The sequence below is a fragment of the Podarcis cretensis genome, assembly GCF_951804945.1.
Source record: "Podarcis cretensis genome assembly, chromosome: 3".
Taxonomy (NCBI): Eukaryota; Metazoa; Chordata; class Lepidosauria; order Squamata; family Lacertidae; genus Podarcis; species Podarcis cretensis.
This window is the reverse complement of record NC_137172.1, coordinates 58,818,534-58,836,431: the sequence shown is the minus strand read 5'-3', so window position 1 is coordinate 58,836,431 and position 17,898 is coordinate 58,818,534. Positions and strand designations below refer to the sequence as shown.

General features: G+C 41.9%; 1 protein-coding gene across 4 annotated transcripts in view; it reads left to right on the top strand.

Annotated features, from left to right (window-relative positions):
- Positions 1–200: 200 nt before the first annotated feature.
- Positions 201–17,898, top strand: part of PLEKHG1 (pleckstrin homology and RhoGEF domain containing G1) — a 112,797-nt gene continuing 95,099 nt past the window's right edge. For 2 of the 4 annotated variants that reach the window (XM_079971490.1, XM_079971489.1), the window contains exon 1: positions 201–455. Coding sequence is in view for 1 of the 4 variants with exons in the window: in XM_079971488.1 (XP_079827614.1) it covers positions 690–705 (16 nt within the window). In the remaining 3 variants the exon portion in view is untranslated. Of the gene's footprint in view, positions 456–687; positions 706–1,036; positions 1,055–17,898 lie in introns of those variants that run through there. The other 2 variants (XM_079971488.1, XM_079971491.1) reach the window with 2 other exon arrangements.

Genomic DNA, 17,898 nt, shown 5'->3' with positions numbered 1-17,898 from the left:
TGAACTCCGCACCCTCTCTCCTTCCTCGAGGGAAACTCCAGCTGCAGCCCCAGGAGAAGCCAGGCCTCCCTCCGCGAGGAGGGGCCGAGCCCTCGAAGGCGAGCGCCCGAGGGACGCCGGAGAGGAGTTTTCCTAGCGGCCTCGCGAGGAACTCCGTCTTGCTTCCTACGCGAGAGAGGGAGGAGGCAGTCGGGGAGGAAAGGAGGCTGCTGCTGCTGCTGCTGCTGCAGTTACTGCCGCCCGCCTCTAAAGCGCGCCCACTCGGGTTCCTCAGCAGTCGCCGGAGCAGCGCGCTGAGGTGGGACGAGCCGCTCGGCGCCTCCGAATGAATTAAGGAGCGGGAGCCGCTTTCCCTCCTGCTGCGCCTGGATTTAGCAGCCTTGGCTAGCCGGGCTCCGAAGCGGCAGAGTCGGGGCGACCCTCGCGCCTGCTCGGAGCTGCCGCCCGCCACTCCAGTAAGAGCCGCCGCTTTGTTTCGCTCCCCTCTCCACGCCCCGGACTTCTCGGAGTGGGCGAGAGAGTCTGGCGAGCTTTCCTTCTTCTTCGGGCTCCCTGCCTCCTTCCCTTTAAATCTCTTTATCGCCGAAACCACCGACCGGCGGGCGGGGGGTAGCAGTGGAAGGTCGCGCGCGGATCTTCTGGCGCCACCTGATTCTCCCTCGTTCGCCCACCCCTCTCTTTTTGGTTAAATGCCCTGCGCGCGAGGTATGCTATATCATGATCGCCCCATTGTTTCCTGACTTGCGGAGACTCTGTATTGTTCCCTCGGCTGCTTTGAAAGGGGAGGAGGGCCTGGAGGGGGGCTCTGTTGGAGAAGGGGGCCGAACATGGATTTACTTGAAGAGTGTAGCTGATGGGGGGGGCGACTGGGGAAGCCCCTCTTTCTGTATATACCTGAGGTTCCCCCTTCTCTGCTGTAGAAGCCTCCGTTCCCTCCACCCTCTTCTCTCTTCTCTTTCCCCCGACAGCAACAGCATCATTCCTTCCTTTAGGTTCCCAGGAACCCTGTGGCTTATCAGCTTGGAAACAGTACATCCCGCTAAAGAGGTGAACGGTAAAAGTCAATCTGCACACGCCCATGTAAAGTGCTCTCAGGTTGCAGGCAGAAACAAAAAGCTGGGGTTGTTCAGAAAGTGCCCATAGTATCCTTATCTGTTGTTACCTGAAAAGACTTGGCAACAGACACTGTACAGCAGCAAAGAAGGAGTGTTTTTAAAGCTCTTGTAAATGTGTGTGTGTGTGTGTGTGTGAGAGAGAGAGAGAGAGAGAGAGAGAGAGAGAGAGAGAGAGAGAGCTGCTCTCCCATTACAGCATACATATTTTCCCTGCATGGAATTGCATTGGCATTGGGCTGTGTGTGTAAATTTATTTTAAACCTGCATCTCTGGCATTAGAGGTAGCTTGTGTATACAGTTATGTTCTGAATAATGTGGGGTTTGTTTGGTTTTTGTCCGTCTTGTATCCATCCATTGCGAAGCTTACACTTAGCTACACTGGGTGTCTGAAGTGAGCGTGCATGGCTAAATAGACAGGTGTGCATTCCTGACCTATGACTGCTTACATGGCTGTGCACATCTCACCCAGACACATCTGTATGTTGAATGTTCCATATGAAGTAGCTGTGAAGAGAAAGAACACTGGATGTTTGTAGAGTCAGATGTTTTATTTTTGATAACACCTCCCTTTCTCTTTGTTCTTATTGGAACGAGCCTTTTTAAAATATATGGGTATATGCTCAGGTGGCATGGGGGAATAAATACCTGGTGGTTTGCAGCTTTGTTGGATTTCTGACATCTGAGGAGAAAGACTTGCTGCTACTTAAAACAATGCTAGCCCTCTTCTTGAAAGTAACTGCTATTCCAGGTGGCATGTAGACAGATTCTCTGATTTCTTTCTGTTAAGCATGCAGCCAGTGGAAACTTCTCAATAAAAGTGTTTCACTTCTAGTTAAGGGATTTCTCCATACACACTAGAGGATTGTTAGAATAAACTCCACTCAGTTGGTTATTATATCTTCTGATGAACAACACCCATTAATTTGTCTAGACTGTATAAGCTGTTTTCTTCCTCTTGTAACAATTGCTCCTGTTTTTTCTTTTTCTTAAAAATCTGTTTTATGTGGTATGTGTTCTATACAGAACTCATATACTTTTTCATAGGACTTGCTATGTGATGTGAGCTATGGACAGTTACCGTATTTTTTGCACCATAACACTTACTGTTTTCCTCCTAGAAAGTAAGGGGAAATGTCTGTGCGTGTTATGGAGCGAATGCCTGCGGGTGGTGGTGGGGATCTGCTGCGGTCGTGAGCAGAGGATCCATGGTTCCCCTTCCTTCCCTCCTCTGTGGTTACAAAGCATGGATTCACATGGATCCTCAGGATTTTTGCATTGGGCTACTCCAAACTCACTGTCAGATCACATGTCTGTGGCCACAGCATGAACCACAAAAAGCATATATCCACTATTTCGTTTAGAATATTTTTTGTCTTGTTTTCCTCCTCTAAGAACTAGGTGCGTGTTATGGTCTGGTGCGTGTTATAGAGCGAAAAGTAAGGTAATTTGGGAGGGCGCTTTCTTTTGCTGACGAAATCACGTAGGAATCCTATTCAGTAGCATATTACAAATACAGTGGTACCTCAGGTTACATACGCTTCAGGTTACGGACTCCGCTAACCCAGAAATAGTGCTTCAGGTTAAGAACTTTGCTTCAGGATGAGAACAGAAATCGTGCTCCAGCGGTGCGGCGGCAGCAGGAGGCCCCATTAGCTAAAGTGGTGCTTCAGGTTAAGAACAGTTTCAGGTTAAGAACGGACCTCAGGAACGAACTAAGTACTTAACCTGAGGTACCACTGTAGTCATCTTTGTAACATCATTGACTCCATAAAAGTGACATCTTGGTTGTGATATTTGTTGTTGCTCTAAAACTGCATATAAACTTGTTGCTATTGCTCATCTGAAAAAGTACAGAAAGTTAATGAAGTGGTTTATCAGTCACTAGTTTATTTAACTAGATCTTCCACCTTCACAACTGGCTCTCTTGGTTCAGTTTGTACTAGGTCATGTGTTCACTAGGATTGCAAACTTTTTAATGAGACAAGCTCTTGAGCTTTTAAACATTAAATGAAAATGCGGAATCGAAATAGCTTTTTTTTTTTTTTTTGTCCTAGAGCTTCACAGATGAGAAAAGCAGATTATGTTGAATTTCTGAGTTTCAAACTGCAGTGGGGATGATATGCTCAGTGGGAGCTAGGAAAGGAGAGGTTTTTTTTTTTAAAAAAAGAGATTTTGACATGTATCAATGCAGTGCTAAGTAAGCATCCCATCAGTGCAAGGGTAACTTCTTGTGCAACAGGATCCCCCCCCCATCTTCACCCTCCCTAAATCTGCTCTGGAAGTTAAAGGGGAAGCCTAAAACAGATTTGAAGGGTGCATGGGGGGTGGAGAGGCAATAAAATCCCCCGCAGAAGTGGACATCCTTGCACTAATAAGATGCTTACTTTGCATTGCATTGGATCAAAGCCATTGTGTTTTTAGTGAAGTCAATTCTTAGGAAGAGTTATACCAAGAGAGCAAAGTAAGACCATTGGTTCTGTCTTCCCTTGAATTGTGCTGCATTTCAACACTGATAGTTTTATATAGCAGTTCCTGAAACTTGGTACACTTTACAAGTTTTACCTCTCTCATTCTCACAGAACTGTGATACATGTAGATGTCAGTGCTATTCTGTCATAGAGCTACAGGTGGTTTGGGATGCCATGCTGAAGCATGGAAAATGGGAGTCATGAATACACCCACCTTTTGTCCTTCTGGTGAATGCTTATAGGAGGGGTGGTACATGCAAGGCATTGTGTGATACATGGTGCCTACATGCATGACGGCTATGCATCTTAGTGTGGAGATGATGTGCTACTGTGCTGAGCAAGTGCAGTTCAGTATTTAAGTGGGCAAGCAGGAAGGTGGTTGACCTTTGGTACAAATGTCACCTTATGAACTCATTCTGCATCCTTAGACAAACCACTATCTCAGTGTTGGCTCATAATCGTAGTCTAGAAACACCTGGAGGGCTACAGGTTGCCCATACCAAACTGAAAATAAGATACAGCAGCAAAGTACAGCTTGATCTGGGATTCCAATTATGATTTAGAGTTCCACTAACGTCTGCAGTAACCATAGTTTGCTTGTTTCGGACACAACAGCAAACTATAGTTATGTGAATCAGGAAATGACAGACAGAATTGGAGTGAAAACAAAAACAAAAAATTCCTTCCAGTAGCACCTTAAAGACCAACTAAGTCAGTTCTTGGTATGAGCTTTCGTGTGCATGCACACTTCTTCAGATACCAGCACCTTAAAGACCAACTAAGTCAGTTCTTGGTATGAGCTTTCGTGTGCATGCACACTTCAGATCTGTTCAAGTGTGCATGCACACGAAAGCTCATACCAAGAACTGACTTAGTTGGTCTTTAAGGTGCTACTGGAAGGAATTTCTTTTTTTGTTTTGACTATGGCAGACCAACACGGCTACCTATCTGGAACTAGAATTGGAGTGTACAGGGGGAAGTTGGGAGGAGGAGAGTACACAGGTACAAAGTTTCTTTATGATGAACAATAATGGTTTGGCTTTGATATCTGAACTGGATTAACTTATATGGCTTGTTTTTATCTGAAAAAAATCTATTCTGCTAAGTGGTACCTAGAAGATGATGAGCAATTTGGAAAAATGGTATTAATTGTCAAGTGTTAGATATGTCCTTTTAAGTTGCGTTTTTCTAAAAATATTTTTCTGAATCACATAGAACAAAAGTCATTTACCCTTTGGATTATGTCAGAGGCATGACTTGCTTTTTTATCTGGTTTCCTAGCATTAACATTCAAGGCTATTGTGTGACACATGATACTTTTCATGCTATCTCCTAGTGAGCTCATAGCAAAGGTGTGATTATAATCTAAGTCTCTCAGGGTACTGACTGTAGCCAATGGATAACATTGTCTCTTCCCACTCACTCCTCATAGCAAAAATGGTATAAATAATTCCTAGTGATGGTCTTGTATACAAACAGCACAATCAGAACGTCTGTTGGATGACAGTTGAGGCACTTAACACAGTCATATAGATACAAATGAGATGACAAAGTATACATACATTTGTAGAAAAAAATTTAAACTCTAAGCCCTACAGTCAGAAGCTGGAAAGACTAAAGAATTGAGGTGATGATGGAGTGATGCCAACAGATTTCAGTTTAGTTGGCTGAGGTGCTTTTGTTGGAGGCTAAAGCTGTAATTCTAAACTCACTAACCTGGGAGTAAGCCCCATTAAGTTCAATGGAGTTTACTTCCAAATAGACATGTACAGGATTGCATAGTAAATAATCCTATCTGTGAAGCACAAGTTATAAAATGTGGAACTGGAGACCAATAAACCCTCATTCCTGGGTTTCAGCTCATTTTGAATGCAGTGGTACTTCGGGTTACAAACACTTCGGGTTACAGACTCCACTAACCTGGAAGTAGTACCTTGGGTTAAGAACTTTACCTCAGGATGAGAACAGAAATTGTGTGCCGGCGGCGCAGCGGCAGCAGGAGGCCCCATTAGCTAAAGTACCTCAGGTTAAGAATGGACCTCCGGAATGAATTGAAGTTTGTAACCAGAGGTGCCAGAGGTATTATTTACAGCATTTCTATTCTGCCATTTAACAAAAAGTATAGTTGAAAGAATGGGAAGAACCAGAGATCTGTTCAAGAAAATTGGAGATATGAAAGGAACATTTCGTTCAAAGATTACCATAATAAAGGACAAAAGTGGTAAAGACCTAACAGAAGCAGAAGACATCAAGAAGAGGTGGCAAGAATACACAGAGGAATTATACCAGAAAGATATGGATGTCTCGTACACCCCAGGGAGTGTGGTTGCTGACCTTGAGCCAGACATCCTGGAGAGTGAAGTCAAATGGGCCTTAGAAAGCACTGCAAATAACAAGGCCAGTGGAAGTGATGGTATTCCAGCTGAACTATTTAAAATTTTAAAAGATGATGCTGTTAAGGTGCTACACGCAATATGCCAGCAAGTTTGGAAAACTCAGCAGTGGCCAGAGGACTGGAGAAGATCAGTCTACATCCCAATCCCAAGGGCAGTGCTAAAGAATGCTCCAACTACTGCACAATTGCACTCATTTCATATGCTAGCAAGGTTATGCTTAAAATTCTACAAGACAGGCTCAAGCAGTATGTGGACCGAGAACTCCCAGAAGTGCAAGCTGGATTTAGAAGAGGCAGAGGAACCAGAGACCAAATTGCAAACATGCGCTGGATCTACTTCTGCTTCATTGACTATGAAAAAGCCTTTGACTGTGTCGACCACAGCAAACTATGGCAAGTTCTTAAAGAAATGGGAGTGCCTGATCACCTCATCTGTCTCCTGAGAAATCTCTATGTGGGACAAGAAGCTACAGTTAGAACTGGATATGGAACAACTGATTGGTTCAAAATTGGGAAAGGAGTACGACAAGGCTGTATTTTGTCTCCCTGTTTATTTAACTTATATGCAGAATTCATCATGCGAAAGGCTGGGCTGGATGAATCCCTAGCCGGAATTAAGATTGCCAGAAGAAATATCAACAACCTCAGATATGCAGATGACACAACCTTGATGGCAGAGAGTGAGGAGGAATTAAAAAACCTTTTATTGAGGGTGAAAGAGGAGAACGCAAAATATGGTCTGAAGCTCAACATCAAAAAACGAAGATCATGGCCACTGGTCCCATCACCTCCTGGCAAATAGAAGGGGAAGAAATGGAGGCAGTGAGAGATTTTACTTTCTTGGGCTCTATGATCACTGCAGATGGTGACAGCAGCCATGAAATTAAGAGACACCTGCTTCTTGGGAGAAAAGCAATGACAAACCTGGACAGCATCTTAAAAAGTAGAGACATCACCTTGCCAACAAAGGTCCGTATAGTAAAAGCTATGGTTTTCCCAGTAGTGATGTATGGAAGTGAGAGCTGGACCATAAAGAAGGCTGATTGCCGAAGAATTGATGCTTTTGAATTATGGTGCTGGAGGAGACTCTTGAGAGTCCCATGGACTGCAAGAAGATCAAACCTATCCATTCTTAAGGAAATCAGCCCTGAGTGCTCACTGGAAGGACAGGTCGTGAAGCTGAGGCTCCAATACTTTGGCCACCTCATGAGAAGAGAAGACTCCCTGGAAAAGACCCTGATGTTGGGAAAGATGGAGGGCACAAGGAGAAGGGGACGAAAGAGGGCGAGATGGTTGGATAGTGTCTTTGAAGCTACAAACATGAGTCTGACCAAACTGCGGGAGGCAGTGGAAGACAGAAGTGCGTGGTGTGCTCTGCTCCATGGGGTCACAAAGAGTCGGACATGACTAAACAACTAAACAACAACAACAACAAATAGTTGAAACTATAGAGGGTAAAAAGTAGAACCAAGAAATAAAATAAAGCTCAGTTAAAACAGTGTTAGACTAAAACCATCAACAGTGCTATATGAGGATCTGGCTTCAGGTACCTGGCCTGTTGGCAGACCAACTCTTTGTTACAAAGATGTCTCCAAATGTGACATGAAGGCTGGCAACATTAACGCCACCAAATTGGGGGGGGGGGGGCAGATGACCTCAGTGCCTGGAGACAGCAGTGACCAGAAGAGGAATGACCACTGGGAGGAAGCCAGAAAGAAGAAATGTCATGGTACACCTGCATCAGCACAACCGGACACCTTCATCTGCCTCAGCTGCAGCAAAACATGTCTCTCCCATGTTGGACTCGACAGCCAACCACAGGCACTGTGACTCTCCAACAGTTTGACTTTACCCTCAAAGGTGCAGTCCTCCATTGTTTCCTGAGACAGACAGACAGCAGCTCAACTCAATATTTGCAAAGGATTGGAGTGTTAGTTGCTTTTCCATTGACTACTCACAGTTATCCCTCTGCCTGCAGCTTCCATTCCATTCCCAGCACTGTCCCAATCCCAGGATTATTTTTTGGTGAAAACACAAGGCACTGCAGAGGGGAATTGGAATTGGAAGCAGGAAAGCCCCATTCCTCAGCTATGAACTCTGTTCCATTAGTGGAAGTTAAGATTCAAACTGATGTCTTTCAGTAGCAATAGAGGCCTAGCTGCTCTACTCAGCTCTTCCCATGAATGCTGTTTTGCTCAGTTTTTATAATAATAATAAATAGAAATATATATTTATAAATGCGATCAAAATAATAATTGAAAATATAACATTTTAGAATAAAATAGCAGTGTTAGAAGAAGTCTTCATCTAATGCCTTCCTTCCTTTTTCAGAGCGAACAGCCTTTACTGATTAAGGCTTGTGGTTCAAATTTCCACAACTGCTTGTGGTCCTGGCCTCTAGCTAAATTTATAATGGAATCCTGTTTGCTTGTAGTAAAGCTAAATCTGGAAATAGCAGCTATGGGATATATAAGTAATTGTGTTTGGAAAGGCAAAGTATAAGGCTGCCTTTAAACTTTACAATTTACATTTTAAATTTTTTTCCTGACACCCAGTAGTCCTAAATTAATACGGCACCATATGTTCAGTTAGCTTGACTGGTAAAGAAGTACTAGAATATTTTTTACATTGTATGTGTCTTTCTGTGTGTGAATTATATATATTCATATACTATACCAGCATCTACACATAGCACAAATATTTGTTCTTATGGATGTCTAAACAGATTTTGAAAGCTGGAAGTCTGCATGGAAAATTTAATCTTTGTCTTAATTTTAGGAGCCAATTCATACAACCACAGTCTGAGTTTATTTTGAGTAACTCCCTTGTTGCCAGCTGAGATTTGAAATGTGAAGGCAGTGAGGCAGCTGTCATGGTGCACTACCTTAAGCATGAATGCTGATTTAACGATAGGATGGCTCCTTTAATCATAATTCACCAAAGAAGCACCATAAGCCAATTATAACCATAAAACGTGGTTATGTGTATTGTCCCTGTGGCCTGATCTTGATACAGTTGGAAAAGGAAAACCGTACAATCCATCTGGATTGATGCCACATTGGAGTATGATTGGGAATATACGAATGAATATTCCTTGCAAAAGTAGCATACTAGGAAACAAGTCTAGTTTACCTTCTTCAGATGTGTTAGTTTACTGTACATTGCTATTTATGTGATGGAATAGTCACGCACAAGTGATTCCACAATTCAGATTTTGGTGGTATAGTCCTTGGAAGGCTATGCCATGCACCTTTTCTGAATGTGTATGCAGTAAGCTAGGGTTGCCATATTTCAAACAGTGAAAATCCAGAGAGAAAAGTTGCAAATTCACAAAACAGAGAGAAGTTTTTGAACTATCGCTAAGAAAATTCACCAAAAATGACATTGGCAGCATGGGTTGTCTTATGTCCAGATTTTCCTGGTCATTTTTACAACTTCTGCTTCAAACTGCAGTATTCCAGATATGTCCGGGAAATTCTAGACGTATGGCAACCCTAAGTAAGCCCATAACTTATGTGCATTTAACTTGATGTGTATGGCAATAAAAAAAAATTAAAAAGGGGGCAGGGTCTCAGAAAAAATGACTTTGGAAATCCCACTCTCCAGTGGGTTTTGACTGTATACAATTTTGGCTTCAGGTGCCATCCCCAGAACATAACCCTCACATAGGTTGCAGGCCTGCCATATCCATTTGAAGCCTCTGACTTCAGGCAGGAGATTAACTTTGAATCTTCAGGAGAATCATATAGTATTTTAGAACAATTAAGTTAAAAGTTTAATTCTGATCACTTACCTTTGAAGGCATATGAAAAACGCAGGTTCTGAGATGGATAGGTTGGTTCTCTGTCAATATTGCTAGCATCTTTACACTCATAATTGTATTTTTCTGTTGTGCAGACTGCTTTGAAGTCAACAAGACATATATATAAAGTAATTTAATACATGGCTGTTGCACATGGTTCTGTTTATTTTAATGATGCTTCCAGAGAATCTCAGCCAGACACTGCTGGAAGAAAGTTGGCTTTACTATTTTCTTTTGCTTAGCATGGAGGAACCCTGCTTTTATCTGAGAAGCCCTGACCTGAAAGTTCTAAATAAAACTAAAAATGCATGACATCTCCCTACATGCAGAAGTGGTTTTCAGTATGTGCAACCTGCTAAGTTTAATGGGCCTTGTGGAAGTTTCCTGAATGCTTTCCAAAAATGGAATTGGGCAAGGGAATTATGGTTTTTGTGGAATCATGACCTATGAAGCTGACTTTTATAGTGAGTCCAAACTCAAGCAGCCACTAGGCCCAACGGAGGACATTTTCTGCCTGGCGCCTAAATATATGTAATGAAGATGCCAGGCAGACCTCCCTTGGGAAAGCCTTCCACAAGTGGAGAACCAGCACAGAAAAGCCTGCTCTCATGTTGCTGCCCTCCAGACCTCTCGTGGAGGAGGCACACGTAGAAGAGTGTTGGATGATGATCACAGGGTCTTGAGGTGGTTCATATGGAGAGTTGTAGTCCTTGGAGTACTACAGCTGTGAGCAGGTTGAGGCTTTATAGATCAAACGCAGCACTTTGAATTGGGCCCAGAAACTAATTGGCAGCCAGTGCAGTTGGGCCAGGATTGCCACCACATGCTCAAATCATCGCAACCTGGCCACTGAATTCTGCACCAGCTGAAGTTTCTGAACCATCTTCAGAGGCAGCCCCCACATACAATGCATTGCAGTAATCTAACCTAGAGGTTACCAGAGGATAGACAACAGAAGTTATGCTATCCCTATCCAGACAGGGGTGCAACTGGGCCACCAGCCAAAGCTAATGGAAAGCACTCTGTGCCACCAAGGTGCCACCTGAGCTTCAAGTAACAGCAATGGATCCAGAAGTGCCTTCAAGCTGTGCACCACCCGCTCCTTCAGAGGGAGTGTAACCCCATCAAAGCAGGCAACCTCCCATCCATCTGGTTTAGGGAACTACCCTAAGGTGGAGGATTGAGCTTCAGTTCATTGGCTCTCATCCAGTCCATTACTGAGGCAAGACAATGGTCCAGCACATCCACTTCAACACCTGCATATGAAAAGGAGAAGTAGAGCTGTGTGTCCTCAACAAATTGCTGACCATGGACTCCAAAACTCTGGATGAACTCAGAGGTTTCATGTAGATGTTAAATAACATGAGGGATAAAATCGAATGCTGAGGAACCCCACATTGAAGGTTCCATGGGGCCAAAGAGCACTCCCCAAGCATCACCCTCTGGAAATGACCACCCAAGTAAGGTAGAATCACCACAAAGTGCTTCTGCCCACCCCTAACCTGGGAAATCCTAGTGTCCCGTTGTAAGCAAAAGCAATATACTTTGCCTTTTGAGCCATGCTTCTCTGGCTTGCTGCAGGGAAAAAGTCATTAATGGAAACCGTTGATAGCTATACCATTAATAGCTGCCGTTTTCAAGTAATTCTTATTGCAAATGAATGTAGCTGTATCTTTTGGATATGTCCCTTTTTGCCAATTTTAATTCATGACAAAAGCTTCAGTGAATGCATATTTTATTGGTAAACGGGGAGACGATGTTGTACTTCAGAGCTCATTACAGGCTTGCTTCAATTGTTCAATCGAAACCAAATGTTGAAACAGTTTTATATTGGTATACTATAGCCAGAAACTAGATTGGAATGCTGATTTGATACACTGACATCACATCTGTTAGGAGAGGTTTCGGATTCAGGAAGATACTGTAAATTGGCTAGGATTCAGAAAACATATGATGGTTTTTTGGGAGGTCTTGGCTTGATTACTTTTTAGGTCATGAAGGGAGGAAATTATGGCAGTCTGGGATTGAATGACTTCTGATGAAGTTTTTAAAAAATGTACATTCCTTTTGGCAAACATGAAATGTACAGTCCACAGTTTTGGCCCTCATTGCCACAATAGGAGGAGTGCAACATATGCCTTTGATTGAGGATGCGTTAGTGTGAACTCTGCCTTGTGCTTCAACTTGAACTTGCTGTTGGCGTCATGAACACATCCCACTGTTGTAAGCCCCATTCTTTTCAGTGGGGCCTTTAACTCTGGGTCAGCTTGGGAACTGGGCTGCTGAACCTTTTGAACACCCTTTTCTTTAGGAAGTAACATGATTGCTAGCAGCCAAGAAATAAAAGATTTGAATTGCCACATGTTTGACAGTAGAATTTATTTTTTCACATCTCTGGTTCTCCACGAGTGAAGCATGAGATGCCAAAAGTTCTGCATTGACTACTTGGACGTTACCAGATAACCATTTGCCAACTTATATTTTAAACAGCTCTGTCTCTTGTGTTTAAATTTATTTTTTGTTTATAAGTTCTTTTTTTAAAAAAAGACATCTAGACACTGGTATTGGGTTTCCCTTCCACTTTAAATTCTAGTATTGATCTTCCGCTCCCAGATAATACACACTGCCAGTTCCTGTGCTTTCAGATTGACTAATGCCTTTTGTGAAAGTATATAGCTATAAATTCCAAATTGTAAATGTGAATTAAATACTGTGAGTGAGTATGCTACATTCTCACTGGTAGCAAAGCTCATAGAGAAAAGCTGAGGCACAGATGGCCCATTCCATTCAAGGAGGCACCTTGGAGAAGGGAATTTCTAAAGGTCTCAGAAAGTTTTCCTGCTTATTGCAAAAAAGGAAGGAGGACTGTGCATAGATAACTTGCTTGTGTACTTCCCAGAGGCATGGGCACCATTGGTGCTGGGTTCACCTTATGCTCTCTTTCTTTCCTGGAGAATTGTCCTTCTTCATTTTTCCCCCACGTGTGAGATTAGAAGAATAAATACTCCAGAAAGTCTTAAGAGTGTGTTTCATTGAAATTCTCCCATGGCTTGCTTTTGCTGTAGTGTTGATGGTTTTGGCTAGGTCTTTTTTTTAAAGAAGTATGAAAGGATGTGTTGTTGCTAGGTGTTGTATAGCTTTCTGGTGAGAGGAAAGAAGAAATACCTAAATACTGTAATTTACTGTTTCCTTCAAAAGAGGAGAATATTTCATGTCATTGGGTGTTTTGAAACCACTTTTTTCCACCTTTTTATGGTTTGGGAAGAAGCAAACCATATACAGTGAAAGATCAGTAGAGGCTGTTTATTCTGACAAAGGAATGGCCATGTGGGAATACCTTCCTGGTTTGAAAACCTAGTGATGTGTAGGAAGCCTTTGTAATGTTCCCATCTAGTAAAATGCCTGCAGTATTTTGCCATGCAGGAAATCAATTGCAGCTGGATGCACAGTTTCCACTCCAAGTATATGAACACACCTTTTAGTGTTCTACTAAAAATGTTTTTTCTTTATCCAGGGCCTTACCTTGAAAAGTGACTTGGAAGACTGGGGGGGGGGGGGGGACGACGACACTAGAGTCTTGTTTCTTAAAAGTTGCTGCCTTTGAAAGAAACTATGTTATTTTGGCAATGTGGTATATGGGGTTCAAAACACATGTGAAGCCTTTCTTTTAAAGGCAGTCCTTTGTGACTAATGAGGACCTCTATATCAACATCTCTCTTGGGATCCTAGTTCAAGTACTGATGCTTCCTGTAGATATTGTGGCCCTAGGAAACAGCTAAATGCAGGAAATAACCATCTCAATGCATTAGGTTGGGCATGTTCAGGCTTTGGATCTACTTTTTTTTGTACTAGAATCAGTCAGAGCCAAGTGACAAACACTGTGGCTCAGGGACAAATCAAATTCATATTCATATTTACAAGAGTCCCCCCTCTCCTCGGTATTAAATCCCATGAGCCACAAACTGACTTAACCTGCACATATGCATGCAAATCCATATGGGGTAAGTAACTGCATATTAGAGGATTTCCCTAATTAAGGAAGGGAGAAACCTCTTTTGTTTTAATGGGTTGGAAATATAGTGATCTGCCATTAGCTCCAGATCTCTCTTCTGCCTCTCCAACTAAAAAAGCTAAAAAAACATAGCATACATAGCTCCCACAATGGACTATATATATTATTGCTGATTTTAATAAAGTATTTCAATATCTTATTTTTGACAATCCTCTCCAAATAGTTCATCAAAGGGTCTTCTGGGATCTTTCATTCTATAATTGGAACCAGATTATGTTCAAAAATTTCTTAATGTTTTTGCATTGTTGGAAGAGATGAATTAAGTTGGCACCATGTTCCCCATGTCTTCAACAAGCATCTGTAACCAAATTATATATCTTGTTTAGTTGGTAGGATATCACACACCATTTGTATAGGTATCTTCAAACTGTGTTCTGTTAGGTTCACAGTTGTCAAGGAGCTTGAGATGTCAATGCCAATTGCCAAATAGTTTTATATCAGAACCCCTAGATCTTGCTCTCACATGTTTTTCTGTCAAAGCTCACTTTTTCCTACAAGAAGACAATGTTGTCATTGCCAGATTTGTCCTACTACCCCGTTGTTCAAAGCCCATTGTTCTACACGTTTGCTCAGAAATAAATTTGTAGAAGCTCCTTCCCCTGAATAGAGTGGTCCTTTTTCAGATATAAATCTAAGCCATGGTTTAGTATTATGTGCTTCATGTACTCCTCATTCAGCACAGCTGTGAAATAAGCCAGGATCAGTGGCTTCAGCTTCTGGATTTTTAACAAAGCATAGTTTTTACCAGAGTTCCTCCAGCTTGGACATAATGAGAAACTTTAGTTTAAAGGTAGACGCTTCCAGTATCCTTAGAACTGCTGAGACTTGCTGCTGCTCATATCCATAGCAGTGAGTTAAACCATGGTTTGGTGTCACTTCCAAACCAGGCCTAAGTGTAGTTGTGATGGTAGATGTATAATCCTCTCTTGGATTACAGTGGTACCTCTGATTAAGAACTTAATTTGTTCCGGAGGTCCGTTTTTAACCTGAAACTGTTCTTAACCTGAAGCACCACTTCAGGTTAATGGGGCCTCCCACTTCTGCCGCACCGCCACCCCACTATTTCTGTTCTCATCCTGAAGCAAAGTTCTTAACCCAAGGTACTATTTCTGGGTTAGCGGAGTCTGTAACCTGAAGCATCTATAACCTGAAGTGTCTGTAACCCAAGGTACCACTGTATAGCAGCATTTCTAGGGGAGCACCTACATTCCATCTTAATCTGTCCTTCATATGACCTTCTTACAGCTATTCCAGTGGAAGACATATGGGCATAAATTGCCTCTTTCCCTCTTATTAGCTCTTCTTACAGTTGGAACCTGTTCTTCAGCAGAAGCTGTAACCAGTCTTAGAAACTGGGACAGAAAAGCTAGGAGCCAAGTGGCTCCTGGGATCTGGGTTGTAGGCGCCAAAACAGAATGTCTAGCCACCATTTGTGTGTGGGGGGGTCATCACTTTTTATTTATTATTTTGATAAGCATGAATTAATATGCAATTTACATTAGAGACACATTTCCCCCCAGAAATTGTTAATACATGTTTAATTTGGTGTTTATAATAAAAACATTGGTATCATACTTCAGTTTTCAAAACACTGTACTCTTTATTGTTAAATTCCTTATCATATTGTCTATCCTTAACATATACTTCAAGGCTTCAAAGCACATTCATTTCAGTAATTCTTGAGTGTCAGCCAGGTGCAAAAAAATGGCACCCAGACTTTTGGACTTTTCACAAATGGAGAATCTTTAGGTGCAAAATGTGTCTGGCACCCTGCTAATTTCGAACCCTGGCTGTAACTTATTTGCCATTAGGCCTTCTCATGCCTTAAAAATGTGTTGAGAACTAAAATATATGATGGCGTTGCGGGTTCTTTTTAAGTCTGTCATAATGGTTTTAATAATGAAAGTGAGAATTCAACTATGTTTACAGCCTTACTTATAAGCATTTTCATTCCCAGATTTTTGGTGGCGCAGCAGTTAAATTAATGCCTTCCATAACTTACATCTGGTGAGAATTAGTGCAGTCGTACTATCCTTTGGATGAGAAGGATTATCATTGTAATTAATCACACATTTCAAGGAAGTTCTGAAACCTTTTAGCTAGGAGTTCTGCAGAAATAATACACTTAATAATATCCACATCTCTCCAACCACTTTATTTTACTACTGTGTGGTGTAAATTAAATAAATTTACAACTTGTTGTTTTTATGCTAATTATTTGACAGTATTTTACTTTACCATCTAAGGTTGCTGCTGCGTACCCTTAAGCATTATGGGTCCGCAGTTCACATGAGCAAAGTTCAGCTCACAGAAATAATAATAATAATTTATTATTTATACCCCGCCCATCTGGCTGGGTCCCCCCAGCCACTCTGGGTGGCTTCCAACAAAACATTAAAATACAATAACCTATTAAACATTAAAAGCTTCCCCAAACAGGGCTGCCTTTAGATGTCTTCTAAAAGTTTGGTAGTTATTTTTCTCTTTGACATCTGGTGGGAGGGTGTTCCACAGGGCGGGCGCCACTTCCGAGAAGGCCCTCTGCCTGGTTCCCTGAAACTTGGCTTCTTGCAGCGAGGGAACCGCCAGAAGGCCCTCGGCGCTGGACCTCAGAAAGGGACAAGGAAGTCGTTTTTGCTGATTCCCCTGCAAATCTCTGAAAATCTTCTCCAGAAGATTGAAGGACCCTTTGTAAGAGCATGGGAGGTGGTGCTGGTGACTGCTGGGGAAGAGGGAATTGGTAAAAACTCAGCTTCTTTCCCCCCATACATGAGTAGCAGCTTCTACTGAGTCACAACTTCTTGTAGAAATGAAAGGAGCCCTTCTCTGGATCCAAACCAATATTTGTATTTTGTCAGGAAATGTATTTTAATTACAGAATGGTTATGGCTGATGGGAACTGTGCTTTCCATATTTATTTATTTACTTTTACTTATAGACTACCCCTTATACAAAATTCCAGAGCAGTAGACATGGTGGAATCCTGTGTTTAACAGCCATACTTTAGAGCTAAATATAATCTTTAAATATAACTCCTGTGTGGAGCTTGAAATTAGTAATCTCAGGTTTAACAGACAACTTAGTAGGGAGTCCCATAATGTTTGAGTTGATGGTGAGTGTGTGTGCGCGCATGCGCGTGCATTGTGCCTTAAGGAGCCTTAGACCACTCCTAACAGATGTGAGTGGACAGTGGAATTGCACACTTTCACTATATCCAGTACTCCTTCATTTCAAATCTACATCCCGATTGATGTCACAACTTTATACCAGACACAGACTTGTACAGGCAGCAACTATTTTAGGGGTCTCTGATATTTCTGTGACTGCACACACATGCATCATGCCAAACATGGAAGTAGCCTGAAAATGCCACAAAAAGTGGTAGGGCAAGGGCAGAACAGGGTGTTTGCAGACTTTTTCAATAGTGTTTCAAATATATGCGATTTCACTTAAATGCGGATGCCTTAGAATGTAACACCCGCGTAAACTGGGAGTTGCCTGCAATAATAAATTTCTCTTCTGTTGATTTTGGGGGCAACACCAGTTGCCTCACCCCTATTGACTTTAGAACTGAGTTGTTAAAGCTTCGATAAATTATGTATAGCATTGATTAAAATGCATATCTTGGACAAAACAGACACGTGGGTTCTCAAAATGAAATATTTATATAAAAATAGGTTTTTCCTTTTTTCTTTCTTTCTTTTTTTTTTTTTGGTAAGTGATGGGCTTCTCTGCATAGCTGAATTAATAATATGCTTGAAAACCAGTAGCTTGCTGCTGAAAAGCACTGCCCCCCAAAATGGCTTGAAGTGTTAAAGAGTGCTTGTGGCAAAGCATTTACTACCAACCTTAAATTGCCCTTTTAAAAAATAAATAAATAAATCTGGCTTCTTTCTGTGGAAGTAAATCAAAAATCAGTTGTGTTTTGAGTAAAATGGATTTTTCTCTGGTTGTTACAGATCTTTCAGTGGTTTTAATTTGAATTGTAATTATGAGTAGAGCTACAATATTAGGCACAATTATTCAGTCAAATTCCTGTTAGAAAA